We start from the raw sequence: 14,974 nt of genomic DNA on the forward strand, positions 1-14,974 counted from the left end.
CTTTAGGACTCCCATGAACCTCTCAAAGGGGAACATATTGTGTAGAAATACGGGCCCCAGGATGACAATCTCGTCGACTAGATGAACTAGGACGTGTGTCATGATATTGAAGAAGGATGGTGGGAACACCAGCTCGAAACTGACAAGACATTGCGCTACATCACTCCTTAGCCTTGGTACGATTTCTGGATCGATCACCTTCTGAGGGATTGCATTGAGGAATGCACATAGCTTCACAATGGCTAATCGGACGTTTTCCGGTAGAAGCCCCCTCAATGCAACCGGAAGCAGTTGCGTCATAATCACGTGGCAGTCATGAGACTTTAGGTTCTGAAACTTTTTCTCTCGCATATTTATTATTCCCTTTATATTCAATGAGAAGCCAGTCGTGACCTTCATACTGAGCGGGCATTCAAAGAAGATTTCTTTCTCTTCTTTCGTAAAAGCGTAACTGGCAGGACCTTTATACTGCTTTGGAGGCATGCCGTCTTTTTCGTGCAAAAGTTGCAGGTCCTCCTGTGCCTCAGGTGTATCTTTTGTCTTCCCATACACGCTGAAGAAGCCTAGCAGGTTCACGCGAAGGTTCTTCGTCACGTGCATCACGTCGATTGAGGAGCGGGCCTCTAGGTCTTTCCAGTAGGGTAGGTCCCAAAATATAGATTTCTTCTTCCACATGGGTGCGTGTCTCTCAACGTCATTCGGAACAGCTAGTCCACCGGGACCCTTTCCAAAGATTATGTAGTGTAAATCATTGACCATAGCAAGCACGTGATCACCGGTGCGCATGGCGGGCTTCTTCCGGTGATCTGCCTCGCCTTTGAAATGCTTGCCTTTCTTTCGACATTGATGGTTGGTCGGAAGAAATCGACGATGGCCCAGGTACACATTCTTCCTGCATTTGTCCAGGTATATACTTTCAGTATCATCTAAACAGTGCATGCATGCGTGGTATCCTTTGTTTGTCTGTCCTGAAAGGTTACTGAGAGCGGGCCAATCATTGATGGTCACGAACAGCAACGCCTTAAGGTTAAATTCCTCCTGTCTGTGCTCATCCCACGTATGTACACCGTTTCCATTCCACAGCTGTAAAAGTTCTTCAACTAATGGCCTTAGGTACATATCAATTTCGTTGCCGGGTTGCTTAGGGCCTTGGATGAGAACTGGCATCATAATGAACTTCCGCTTCATGCACATCCAAGGAGGAAGGTTATACATACATAGAGTCATGGGCCAGGTGCTGTGATTGTTGCTCTGCTCCCCGAAAGGATTAATGCCATCCGCGCTTAAAGCAAACCATACATTCCTTGGGTCCTTTGCAAACTCATCCCAGTACTTTCTCTCGATTTTTCTCCACTGCGACCCGTCAGCGGGTGCTCTCAACTTCCCATCTTTCTTTCGGTTCTCACTGTGCCATCGCATCAACTTGGCATGCTCTTCGTTTCTGAACAGACGTTTCAACCGTGGTATTATAGGAGCATACTACATCACCTTCGCAGGAACCCTCTTCCTGGGGAGCTCGCCGTCAACATCACCAGGGTCATCTCGTCTGATCTTATACCGCAATGCACCGCATACCGGGCATACGTTCAGATCCTTGTATGCACCGCGGTAGAGGATGCAGTCATTAGGGCATGCATGTATCTTCTCTACCTCCAATCCTAGAGGGCATACGACCTTCTTTGCTGCGTATGTACTGTCGGGCAATTCGTTATCCTTTGGAAGCTTCTTCTTCAATATTTTCAGTAGCTTCTCAAATCCTTTGTCAGCCACAGCATTCTCTGCCTTCCACTGCAGCAATTCCAGTACGGTACCGAGCTTTGTGTTGCCATCTTCGTAATTAGGGTACAACCCTTTTTTGTGATCCTCTAACATGCGATCGAACTTCAGCTTCTCCTTTTTCACTTTCGCATTGCGTCCTTGCATCGACAATGACCCGATGGAGACCACAATCATCGGGCACATCGTCTGGTTCCTCTTGATCTTCAGCAGCTTCACCCGTTGCAGCATCATTGGGCACATCGTCTGGTTCCTCTTGATCTTCACCAGCTCCCCCCGTTGCAGCATCACCGTATTCATGGGGCACATAGTTGTCATCGTACTCTTCTTCTTCGCCGTCTTCCATCATAACCCCTATTTCTCCGTGCCTCGTCCAAACATTATAGTGTGGCATGAAACCCTTGTAAAGCAGGTGGGAGTGAAGGATTTTCCGGTTAGAGTAAGACCTTGTATTCCCACATTCAGTGCATGGACAACACATAAAACCATTCTGCTTGTTTGCCTCAGCCGCTTCGAGAAACTCATGCACGCCCTTAATGTACTCGCGGGTGTGTCTGTCACCGTACATCCATTGCCGGTTCATCTGCGTGCATTATATATAATTAAGTGTCCAAATTAATAGAAGTTCATCATCACATTAAAACCAAAGTGCATACATAGTTCTCATCTAACAACATATAGCTCTCCAGAGCATCTAATTAATTAAACCATACATTGAAACTATGTAAAACATTTCAATGCGAAAAAAATGCGATCATAATCGCAACCAAGGTAACAATTGATCCAATGGCATAATGATACCAAGCCTCGGTATCAATGGCATATTTTCTGATCTTTCTAATCTTCAAGCGCATTGCATCCATCTTGATCTTGTGATCATCAACGACATCCGCAACATGCAACTCCAATATCATCTTCTCCTCCTCAATTTTTTTATTTTTTCCTTCAACAAATTGTTTTCTTCTTCAACTAAATTTAACCTCTCGACAATAGGGTCGGTTGGCATTTCCGATTCACATACATCCTACATAAATAATATCTATGTCACGTTGGTCGGCATAATTTTCATAAACAATAAATGAACCAATAGTTATAAAGATAATATATATACCACATCCGAATCATAGACAGGACGAGGGCCGACGGGGGCGGATACCAAAACCATCGCACTATATAAGATGCAATAATAAAAGTAAGAAAATAATACAAGTATCTATGTAAACATGCAAGTAAGAATATTTTTCCTTTCAGAAAGAAGATAAAACAAGAGGCTCACCACGGTGGTGCCGGCGATGAGCTCGGCGCGGGTGATCGACGGCGGTGAAGACGGGGACGGGGCGTGACGAACCGCTAAACCTAGACAAATATTATGGAAAATGGAGCTTGGAGGTCGAGCTTGGAGAGGGGAATGCTTAAGTAGTGTGGCTCGGGCATTCCATCGAACACCTTGTGTGCATAGGAGGTGAGCTAGAGCACCACCAAGCCCTCTCCCCCTCGGCCAGAGAAAACAGAGCACTGGGGTGCTCTGCTCGCGAGCGAGGGGTATATATAGGCACCTCATTGGTCCCGGTTGGTGGCATGAGCCGGGACTAACGGGGAGCCTTTGGTCCCGGTTCAGGCCACCAACCGGGACCAATGGTGGTGGGCCAGGAGCAAGGCCCACTGGTCCCGGTTCATCCCACCAACCGGGACCAAAAGGTCCAGATGAACCGGGACCAATGGCCCACGTGGCCCGGCCGGCCCCCTGGGCTCACGAATCAGGACCAATGCCCACATTGGTCCCGGTTCTGGACTGAACCGGGACTAATGGGCTGAGCCGGCCTGGACCAAAGCCCTGTTTTCTACTAGTGTGGTAGTCTAGATGACATAGAAACTTATGAGCTGATATGTATGTAGGTGATGGATAAAAATTTAGAGAGGGGAAGGCATGTATGTGTACAACTATTATTTTATTGCCTTTGAGCAAGTAAACTTTTCACATGCCAATTACCATATATCTGATCATGGATTGATATGTGCTATGTATACACTGATTTTGGATGCATGCATAGAGGAATGATGTTGATCATGGTTTAACTTGATCATTTATACAAATATTCTGGAATTGTTCAATACAGCATGCAAAATATTTTCCCTTTCTCCCCGAGTGTCAACCACGTAAGGAAAAAGCATGTTTCTCTATCGGCTGGCTGTTACAAAAATTTGGTTCCTAAACTTGACGAATCAAGATATTCCTGAGGGTGGCCGACAGGAATAACCGCCAGGAAAGTATTTCCTGTCGGTTTACTATCAGGCATTAGTGAATTTCCCTGTCATTTTATTCTTGATGGATTTTGCCTGTAGGTCAGCCGACAGGAAATATTTTCCTTAAGGTAATTGTCATTTTCCTGTGGGTTTTTGGCCGTCGGAAAAAGTGTTGTTTCTGGTTGACCGACAAGAAATATTTTCCTTAAGGTAATTGTCATTTTGCTGTGGGTTTTTGGCCGTCGGAAAAAGTGTTGTTTCTGGTTTTGATGGTTGCATGCATAGATGATGTGGCATATTGCATTTTGCATGCATAGACGATGTCTCAATTTGCTTTGTAAGAATATCTGGTAGCTTTTCAGTATCGCACACCCAGCAAGTCCAAATTCTCCTTGTGTAGCGACAGCCAAATATATACGTTGCCAAAAATAAGTAAAATAATGCAGTGCATCTTTCCTATTCTGAGAAGCTTTTGCACAATATTATTTTGACTTAGCTTTGACTTACCGCGGGATCCCGATCGAAAGAAAATTCCTCCCGGGTTGCTTCCGCCCGAGCGACTCCGTAGGCGCCCATCTCGATCCCGGCGATCCTCCTCTCCCCTCTCCTTGATCCTGGCCGGCGCCGCCGCCGATGCCGGCGGCGGTCGCGGCGCCCTTCTCGTCAAATGATAGAGGGCAGGGGAGTGCATCGCGGGGGCGTACCATGAGCGGTTGTGGGGCGATGGCGGCGGTGCAAGGCGGCGCGGTCTTGTGGGCCATGGCCTGGAGCCGGAGTGGCGAGTGGAGGCGGGCGGCGCGCCGCTCCTGCAGCGAGAATCTCCGGCGGCGCAGGTGCAGATCTGATCTCGGGCAGTTTTCATCCTTTCGAGGAGAACCGATCTGGACTGGCTGGTCTTGCTCTGGCTGGAGTACTGCGGGCGTGCGGAGGCGTTGCGACCGTTTTCTCTGCTGCTCTGACCGACGGCGTGGGGGCCTGCTGGTTTTGCTCATATAAGGAGGCGGCCCTAGTGCTCTCCTGGCTTCACGGCAGCGTCCTACATGACCGGTCCTTCTCGATCTCGTCATCGACAATGTTCCAGAACTGCGGCCAGAGATCATGCCCAGGATATCTGGATCGGATAGATTTCGGTCGTGCATGTCCATTTCAGCCTACGAGGTTCCATGAGGGCGTGGCGCGAAGCTCTGTTGTTTGTTGTCATCATGGGACATGTTGGCTTCTCGATTTCTATGGTATTGACAGCTGCTGAGAAGGTCATAGTGACAGAGATCGGAGGATTAGTTAGCTGAACGGGGCCTTCGAGGCGATGGAGTTAGTCAGGTGTTTGATAACTCTCAGGAGCAGCAATGTCAAGTGGGGGCGGCAGCACTGTAGGAATTCATTTTTGGTGGTGCTCTTCAGGCGCCGAGCAGGACTTTCAGGGTGAAAACCTAAGGTCTGACCTCACTGGTTGTGCCTGGCAATTGCTTTGTTGAAGTAATTGTTTTGAGAGCTCGGGCTTCTCCAGGGTTAAAATTTAAGATCTTTGATTGGGCAACTACAATGCTTGTGCACTGTTTCCTTCTTTGAGGCGTTGTTTTTAGAGACTTTTTATGTTTTCCGGGTGTTGTACTTGGTGGTGGTTTGTGTGCGGCTGCTGAGAGAAGTCGATCACTGTGACGAGACATTTTTTTTTTCATTTCTTCATTTCTTTTTCTTTGGCTGTGTGCATCGTGGATGTCTTTGCAACATTTTGTAGGTGCAAAGACTCAGTGTAATTGGTATCTTCGTCATATTAATATATTCCCTTTTCAAAAAATCTTGTTCAGTGCTGAGACGCAACGCAACGGTTTGAGGTTTAAAAGGGGCAGGAGTTGAGACTTGGGACGCAACGTACTTATTAGCCAACAGAATCCAGTCATTCTGCCAGGCATGCATTCCTTGTTTGCTTGACTGAATTGACTCTTCCATAGCTTATTAGATGGCATGCACTACTGACTGTGAAGCACTGAAGGGAGCCATCTAATGCAAGAAGGTGGTGGTCAGGATTCAGGCGGCGGTGCGACCATCTTCTGCTGCTGGTGGTGGTCAGGATTCAGGATTCAGGTGACGGCGGGGCGGCATCACCGGGGTCAGAATCGTCGGCGCAGCAGTAGCAGCCCATGCCGTGCAAGGGGTTGCAGCGGCCGTGGACGAAGCCCCAGTTCTTGCAGCAGCGCATGCACTTGCCGGACTTGTAGCACTTCTCAATGCACAGGGGCCAGTAGATGTTGCACACCAGCTTCGCCCCAACCTCCTCCACCATCTCACCTAATTTCACACAAAATTATACATGAGATTCACAACAAACTTGAACCAAATGCACAAATGTTTTTAGAAAAAATTATGCATCTAGGAGAGATTTTGACTTACAGCAGGTGATGAGGAGGATTGCCAGGAACAAAGACAATGGGGCAAGCTTCTTCTTGCCCATCTTCTCTAGTCTCCACTGGTACCTACCTTAATCAGTATTACCTTTCTCGTTAGGAATGTGATTTGGTTGGACGTTTTGGAGACTAAAGTTGAGTGGTATTTATACACCAAGGAGGAAGAGAGGATACGTACATGATCCTGTCTTCAGATTTCAGAGCACCGGTACATGACCTGAGATTCGATATCTAGCTATCTTTATCTATCTCTCTATCTCTCTATCTGTCTATCTAAAACCAAAAAAAGAAGCCATCACATTCTCCCATATAGATTGAAGATACTTACACTGGTTGATTTTAGTTATAGATATACTTAAACTTAAAGCCAAACGCTAAAAAGTGCATGGAGTCTCGTTGTCATTTTCGAGCGCACTATCCCTGACCTTAGATGGAGGTGATCACGACCGATCGCGTGGAGCGTTTCGACTGAAGACAATTGTTGGACCCCCACACCCACGCGGCCAGTAGAGACCCTATTTTTTGAATACCAGGAGTCGCCACTGCTAAAATGACCACATCAGCAAAAACAAACAATAGTAAAAATAAAAGACGAAAAACAAGACTCAAGACTCTACTACTTAATTATATCACTAGTGGTTTTGAATGCTTGGGTTGAGTGGTATTTAAACACCTAGGAGGAGTAGGAAGAGAGCATACGTATAGGACAAGGACATAGAAGGGTAAATTTTTGAGACAGTCTCGATAGACAGTTCAGAACTCTTCAGATTTGGAATGCCAAAGATGGGAGACCATGCTTCAGAGTTAAGTATGTCCTTCGATTCTTTGCTGTCCAAGGTATGTACATGCAAGCTATCTAACCTATGAAGCAAAATGGCAACACCACTCCCACAAGCATGAATAACACATTCATCATCTGCTATATAGAGAACTAGCCCAGTGGCCCGCACAAGTGCGGTGCATGGGCAACTTATTCGGTAATGTGGTGCAACTATGTTTCGAAATAAAATTCGTTGAACCATTATGGGCCTGGCCAATGTGTGTTGCTGACCTAGAAGTGAGGAAGGAGTAAGTTGTCTCCTCGATGGTACACACACCCGAGTTTCATGTGCAGCCACCGCTCTCTAGGTTGGTGCTCCTCAAAGCACAATAGGGTATCAAAGCAAGGCGACGGCGGGGCCAACAGGATGGTGATTCCGACCGGGGTCGAAGGTGGTCCTTGGAACAAGGAGGAGCACGGTAGCATGAGGAGTTGCCACCACGCCCGTGGGTTGCCGCATTTGCAGAAGATTTGAAGCCGCCGCCTGAGCTCTGGAATTGGGCCATGCGCTGATCGAAGTTGCTGAGCATGGCGAAGAGCTCGTCGAGGGTGACGGGCGTGACGCAGGCATCAAGGGCCAGGACGAGGGGCGGGTAATCCATGTCCAGCCTTTGAAGAATATAGGAGATCAGCTCATTGTCCTGGATGGGCTTGTCGGCCACGGCAAGTTCATTGGCGAGGCCGCGCATGGAAGCGAAGTAAGCGACCACCGATTGGTTGCCCTTCTGCGCGTTGATCAATGTTGTGCGGATTTTGGTTATGTGGCCGAGAGACTACGACGAAAACATGCCTGCTAGCACCGCCCAGAGTGTGTGCCCCGTGGTGAGCGCAGTCACCATGACGAGCACCTCTTTGGAGAGGCCTGCTGGTCCTCCCTGACCCAGATTGGGTGGAGAGGGTTGAGCTCAGGTTTCCTTCCCATCCTTGTCCGTGGTGACGGACGAGAAGCCTAGCCGGCTCTGGCATGGTGCCGTCAAGGTAGCCGAAGACACTAGCTCCCCTCAGCTGTGGCATGATCTATGTGCGCCACATGACGTAGTTCGTGCGGGAGAGCGTCTCCGTGACCTGGCCGTTGAGGCTCGGTTGGAAAGCGCCGGAGGAAGGCATGGCTAGCACTTGATGGAATTGGAGAGCTAGATGGTTGGAGGGAGGAAGGCTCCATGTGCGATGATGGAAAGCGTCTCACTTCATTTGGAGGCGACGCCCTTCATGTTATAGGCAGGGGCGCACCTCCCTGACCAGCACATACATCGTTGGAGATTTTCGAGAAGAGTTACAATTTGGAGAAGAGATAGAGATGGTTACAAAAGATAAAGATTTCATCTAACTACCTAGCCTATCTCTCCTATAGTCGCACGCCATGTACATTATCAAACGTGACAGAATGTTCTGTTTGACACTTCAAACACCCATCATTCAAACTCATGTAAAGGATATCCTCTGCTGGAAGCTAACCCCACTGGTAAATATACTTCAAAAAGTGCTTATAAGCTTTGTGTGCAGGACCTGCTCAATGAGGGAGCATCGCCACCTAGGCAGGTTCCTTCTCTTGCCACTTCCCTTCTCACACATGTTTGGAAGGATAAAACTTTAGCGCCTAGAGTTCAGACTTTCGCTTGGAGGCTTTTTAAGACGAGATTTACCCACAGGTATGAGAGGAGGCGGGTACATTGCTCATATTGATAAACGTTTCTCTACTTGTGATGTTGAAGAGGATGACGTGCATCTATTCTTTTCCTGTTCCTTTGCTGAAGCTGATTGGTTCTCTGACACATGGTTTATTAGATCAGAACTGTTATTGCAACATCACAGGTCTGTGCCACAACTTATTCAGGCGATTCTAGACTAAGGGCATCCCAGGCATCCATGTGTAACACAATGACACTTCTTTGGTGCGTATGGAAGGCTAGGAACGACAAGCGCAGGTTCATCCTGCACAGGTTAATTTCGCCTCGCAAGCACTTATGCAGGGACAAAAAATAGAAGATGATATTACTCCCTTCCAGGCCTATCTTCCAGAGTGCAGAGAACAGGCGCATACATTGACGGTAGAAGGACAATTTCCTTCTTTAAAAAAAAAGGAGGATGCACCCCGGCCTCTGGACGATGTATACGGCCATTTTATTAATTATTAAGCACAAAAGACCTTACAAAGTAGTACATCAGTAAGCCTGAAGCCACCATCTAGACAACATCTGTCGCTACTCCTACCCCTTGGTGCAGTGGTGCCAAATGTCCGAGTCTAATACCAAACAGACATCGCACCAAAATCTAACATCTAATGCCGGATGCCCCATCCTAGCCACATACCGGGACTGGGTCACACGCCGGTCCGGCGCACTCACCGAGGCTGCCGCCGCCTTCTTCCACCGATCCATCTCCAGAGCAGGTACTGATGCACAGACCTTGCCAGGCCTGCCGTCGACGCCACCATGACACCAGACAGCTCGACCACCCTGCGCTCGTCCATCCAGCCGCATCCGTCGTCGATATGTAGCTACACCATGCCGCCACCACTCGTCGTCAATGACACGGTAGATACAACGCCGCACCACCTGGCAACCTCCACACCATCGCCACTGCTGGAGTTACTCGGAGCCGTCCATCCACAACATCTCTCCCCCGAACAGCAGTTCCTCCCAAGACGGTGCCTCGATGGAGGATACGACGCGCAAGACGCCGCCGCCGCCCAATCCAGACTAAATTTTGGACTTTCGTCCAGGAGGGGTTCGGGGGTGGATAGGGGGGGCCTCGGCTTCGCCTCCAGGAAGGGTAACGGCGTCAGTTGACGTCGCCGATGCCGGGCCGAACACGCCGACCAAAGTTTCCTCCGGTCCCCATCCTATGCCATCAAACCTCCGTGTACTCCGGATCCGGCAAGCCACGATCCGAAACCCGCGAAGATGAAAGAGCCATGGGGCTCGACCCACCAGAAAGGAGGATCGAGAAGAACTCCTCGTAGATCTCCAGACGCCGAATCCAACGATCTGACATGGCCAACGACGATCATCACCACCCCGCGGCGGCCTACGGAGTCCGAAGAAAGGATCCAGATGGATCCGATCTGGATCTGGCGGCACCCGCGACCACCGGTCAGGCGAACGCAGCCACCGCCGCGCCGCGCACGACGCCGATGGGAGACCCGCCCGCCGCGCCGCCGAACCCCACGTTCACCCGGCGTTCCTCTGGATCCCGTTGTCCCGCGCCAGCCAAGACGGAGAGGATGGGGAGAAGCCCCACCGCCGCCCAGCCGGCCAGGCTTCGCCCGGCGGTGCTATGGACGGCGGCGAGGAGGGGGAGAGGTGAAGGAGACTCGAGGGGCGGCGGCTAGGGTTTTCCCCCCGGGTCGCCCGCGGGGGCGACGCGAGGGACGACGTCGAGAGGGACAAATTTCCTTCTGGAAGCACTATCAGGACTGATCATCAGCTTACAGGTTTCAAGGTCTCTGTGATGCAGCTTGGAAGGAGGGTTCTGAACGGCTTTCTACAGGAATTGGTATTTATATTTGTATAATGAATAGGTGGACCAAAGAACTGATGTTATGATTTCAGCCACTTATAGTGCTGTCAACTCTACTCTCCATGCTGAAGCCAAAGCTCTGCTTCTTGCCTCTAAGCTCGCTTCTACCACTCAGCTTAACCAAGCAACACTTCTCACAGACAATCAGGTGCTTGCTAAAGTCACAGATGCTGGAGATATTCATTGGCAAATCAGGTCAGATTTAGAACAGATAGCCAACCTCTTCAAAGCTCACTCTTTCTACATTCACCATATTAAGAGAGACTTGAATGGGATTGCTCACGGTTGTGCCAAAGATGCTCAAAAGAAGTCATCTATTGCTTCCTCTCCTACTTTCTGTACGAATTTCTTCCATAGGGGTATGCAGTGCCCTCTGTTGCTTGCCTTAAGCAACTTTGTACTTGAAGGATTCAGAATCCTTGATGTAAAATGTGTGTGAGCTAATAAATGGCACCTTTCAATGCCTTCTCAAAATAAAAAAGAAAAAAAGAGGTGAGTTAATGACGAAAGGAGTGAAGGAAGATCTGATGGACGATTTAGTTCGGCTAGAGGATTAGAACTTATACAAATTTAGAACAAAAGGGGTAACAAAAGGGAATTTAGATGTAGAAAGCCAAGAAATAGCAGCAAAGTAAACCAGAGCAGTTGTTTCTTGTTAGGCATGCATGGAAACTTTAACATCCAGAAGCTGATCCCAAATCAAAGGCAAACTGCACCTTCATTCACATCAAATCAGTGTCAAACCCCAGAGAAACCTGAAGAGGATAACCAGCAAGCATTCATGGCAATGCTACACCACCACCGCAACTAAAAGGTTATAAGTTTACCGGAAACCATCTGCCTCGGCGTCAAGAGTCTCACTGCTCTAACACGCCAGGGCCAAAATAACCTCATGTCCAACTTATTAATTACTTAAAACTTATTAAGTACTGCCAGAAACTTCAGCCCGTCATGTCCAGTTGACTAAGTGCTTCCAGCATCTTCTTCAATGCGCTTCCTCCTGAGGTTGCTCCTGTCCACACGCCACTGCTTCAGGAGGTGCTCAACGGCTTCTTCCAGGGTGGCTTTCCGGTCCTCCTTGTAGTTCCACAGCTCGTTAACAGGATGGCGGCCACTGGGATTGTGCTCGTTGACTTCAAGCAGGGCCTTTGTCACCACAGCATAGATCTGTTCGCCATTTTCATCTTTCAGAGCCCGAAGCTTCTCGTCATCCTCGGAGATAATTTCCTACAATGGAGCACACACTGTTAGATGACAACATTTTTCAAGGCAAACAAACTATTTAATTGGTTCAAACACCTGCATTTCATGAACAAGCTAAGATTGCTATTTATAGTGATTTGTTCAACCACGAGTAGCACACACTAAGATACGTTCTCAGAGGTAACACAATGAATCTATGCATTAGCTGAACACTCTACAAGCAAGGAGCCAAACTCGTGTGACACAGCATATTATTATGTTTTGAAAGTCATGCCTTAGCTAACCTGGTATTATTGATCAGTGATACACATACATGTCTAAGTTAACAGATTCAGTAATCAACCATCCATTGAATAATTAACTGTTGTACATAAAAGAGAACTAACTGACCTATGAATACATTAGTGTTATATTACAAAACTAAACCAAGCTATTAAAAAACTCACTGCAAAATCTGCATGCAGAGACCACTTGCAGCACACCATGAAGAAAAGATTGTTCTCTGCTGATTTGTTCTTTTTGGATTAATTAAGAAAATCTAGGGGAGTATATTAAACTATGCACATCTAGTTTCTACCACAGTTTATTAAGAAGCAGATGTACCAGGGAAACATTTGCAAAGCCGAAAGCCTACTGCAGAAGCAATGACGCACAATTACAGAATACTACCTCTGTCCTGGTTTATTGGTCCCCATTGTATTCTGTGCCAAATTATGACCATAAATTTAAATAATAAAATGTTTATGCATGTCACGAAAAATTATATCATTGAAAACTATGATATATTTTTTGGTGACATGCACTAACATTTTGTCAGTTAAATGTTTGGTCAAAATTTAGTATATATTACAAAGGAGACAATAAACCAGGACAGAGGTAGTATTAGAGAAAGCTGATTGTGCAGTAGCAACAGTAGAGAGATCTATACCAGCTGTTTTCCATCAACCATGATAACTTTAAAAGGGTGCCAATCTGGATTTCCTATCTCAGCCTCCCATCTTGCACAAAATAAGGCAGCATCATGCTCTGACAATTTCTGCTGGAAAGCCTTTTCAAGTGATTCCTGGTCAAGGATGCCCATCCTTTTAATGCATATAGATGTTTGGCCAGTTATAAGATCCTGGAAACCCTGTAGAGAATGCAACAGGTTAGAAGGAGAATGAATTTCAGATGTTATGCAAAATCAATAACAGCAGCGCATCACCATCTCATGCACAGATACTGAATCAATGAGTTAACTTACACGCATCAGTGCCTTCCGAGCAAGCTGCAACTCATCGTTGGCTTTCCTTTCCTTGATAACCAAAGTTTGTGCAAATGACTGTACTGTCTCACACTGCTCTTTTAGCTCCTGAATTTGCTCAGCCATTTTCTTCTTTGATTCAGAGTCTTCATCACCTTGCATGTGTTCCATTGCTTCCCATTTGCTGTGAAACTGTTTATTTTCTAGCTCAAGTTGCTGCATGATATTCCTTAACTCCTCTGACGTATGAAATAATATAGCGTCTTCTTTCTCCTTCTGCATTATCAGTACAGACAAACACTCAGATAGCTAAGCTTCTCAAAATCTAAAATTACAAAAAAAAGAAAAAAAAGATGTTACCTCTGCCTAATTTGTGAAACCAGTTTATCAAGGGATTGGGATAGCTTTTCCTGCTCTAATTCAGCGAGTTGTAGCTCCTTCTGCCTGATTTCCTGCTCTAACTTCAATAATGGAGCAGCTTCTCTCTCCTTTTGCATTATCAATACGGAATTACGGATAAACACAAACATAAGTAGGCTTCACAACATCTATAATTGCAAAAACAAGTTGCCTCATTTTTCTCTTGCTCATAGTTCCTTGCTAGCTCGTCCAGATGCTTGGAAACTGAGTCAAGATCATGCTTCTTGGACTCCAGTTCAGAACTAAGCTTTTGATTATCATTGATAATCCTCTCCGAATACCTGCAAACAACCTCCTGAATCTTACGAGCTTCTGGAAAAGAGAGGTTCATTTTGAAAAGGTTATTAAACACGTGAAAGCTCAAAGTGTGAGCAGAGAAATGCATGCATGCTGATGCGAATAGCAAAAGATAAACACAAACCTTCCTTGTAGAGCTGCTCCCTTTGCTCCGCCATTCTGTCAAAAGAGATAATACGGTTGTTATCAGCGACAATACTGTGTCACGATGGCTGTTGTGCCTCTGTCCTACTGTTTTTGTGCAAAATTCATGATTTCAAAGATTCAAACATATTCTATTTACTAGATATCAGAATGGTCCCGCCTGCCGATTTGCCCCATAAAAGAGCAACAAGGGACAAATCTGGAGCTTGCAAACCAAAAACTTGCATCCAAAACAACATCTACCAGATCAGAGTACCACCGACCAAAATATTTCACCTAATTTGGCAGCTATTGCTAAAAACAACTGATTGCAAAAAACAAGTTAAGACAAATTTGGGATTAATTTGCAGCTGGCAAACCAAGTACTTGTATCGAAAACAATATTTCCCAGATAAGGGTACTAACTACGAAAACATTTCAGCTCATTTGGCACCTATGGCTGGAAAAACCCGATTAAATCAGAAGGGTATATAAAATCAAATGCATGCACACATTCAGCATATGTTGTTCAGACGACATCCAACATGCAGTGCAAACTCTCAAAGAAGGACTATTTCCAACCATTTGTTTCGAGCATCAGGATCTGAGCGCACAGAAATCATAAACAGAGCATGCATCTCACACCAGAAAGGCTGCGGCCGTACCGAAGCGCGTCAGGGCATGGATTTGCAAGAGAGAGACGGTACCAACTATCAATCCATGTAGGAGCAAAGGAAACCCAAACACATATAACAATCGAGGAATCCATGTAGAGCAAAAAATAAAAATAAAACAAAAACGGCGCGTTTCTTTCCAAACATCTCATTAGATCGTGCCAAATTTCGAGCAAACGAACAGCACCTCGAACCGCCGCTGCCTATATATCGATCCGAAATTGTAAACCCTCGCGGATCTGGATTGAAC

General features: G+C 46.7%; 1 protein-coding gene across 1 annotated transcript; it reads right to left on the minus strand.

Moving 5' to 3' along the window:
* Window positions 1-11,549: 11,549 nt before the first annotated feature.
* Window positions 11,550-14,163, minus strand: LOC119273499 (factor of DNA methylation 3-like). Its single transcript, XM_037554645.1, has 5 exons — window positions 14,052-14,163; window positions 13,571-13,942; window positions 13,211-13,486; window positions 12,896-13,096; window positions 11,550-11,991 (listed from the first exon to the last, which is right to left on the minus strand). Exons 3-5 carry the CDS (start codon window positions 13,430-13,432, stop codon window positions 11,728-11,730), a joined length of 687 nt encoding a protein of 228 aa, XP_037410542.1. The 5' UTR covers window positions 13,433-13,486; window positions 13,571-13,942; window positions 14,052-14,163; the 3' UTR covers window positions 11,550-11,727.
* Window positions 14,164-14,974: the final 811 nt, after the last annotated feature.

The sequence above is a fragment of the Triticum dicoccoides genome, chromosome 3A (assembly GCF_002162155.2).
Source record: "Triticum dicoccoides isolate Atlit2015 ecotype Zavitan chromosome 3A, WEW_v2.0, whole genome shotgun sequence".
Taxonomy (NCBI): Eukaryota; Viridiplantae; Streptophyta; class Magnoliopsida; order Poales; family Poaceae; genus Triticum; species Triticum dicoccoides.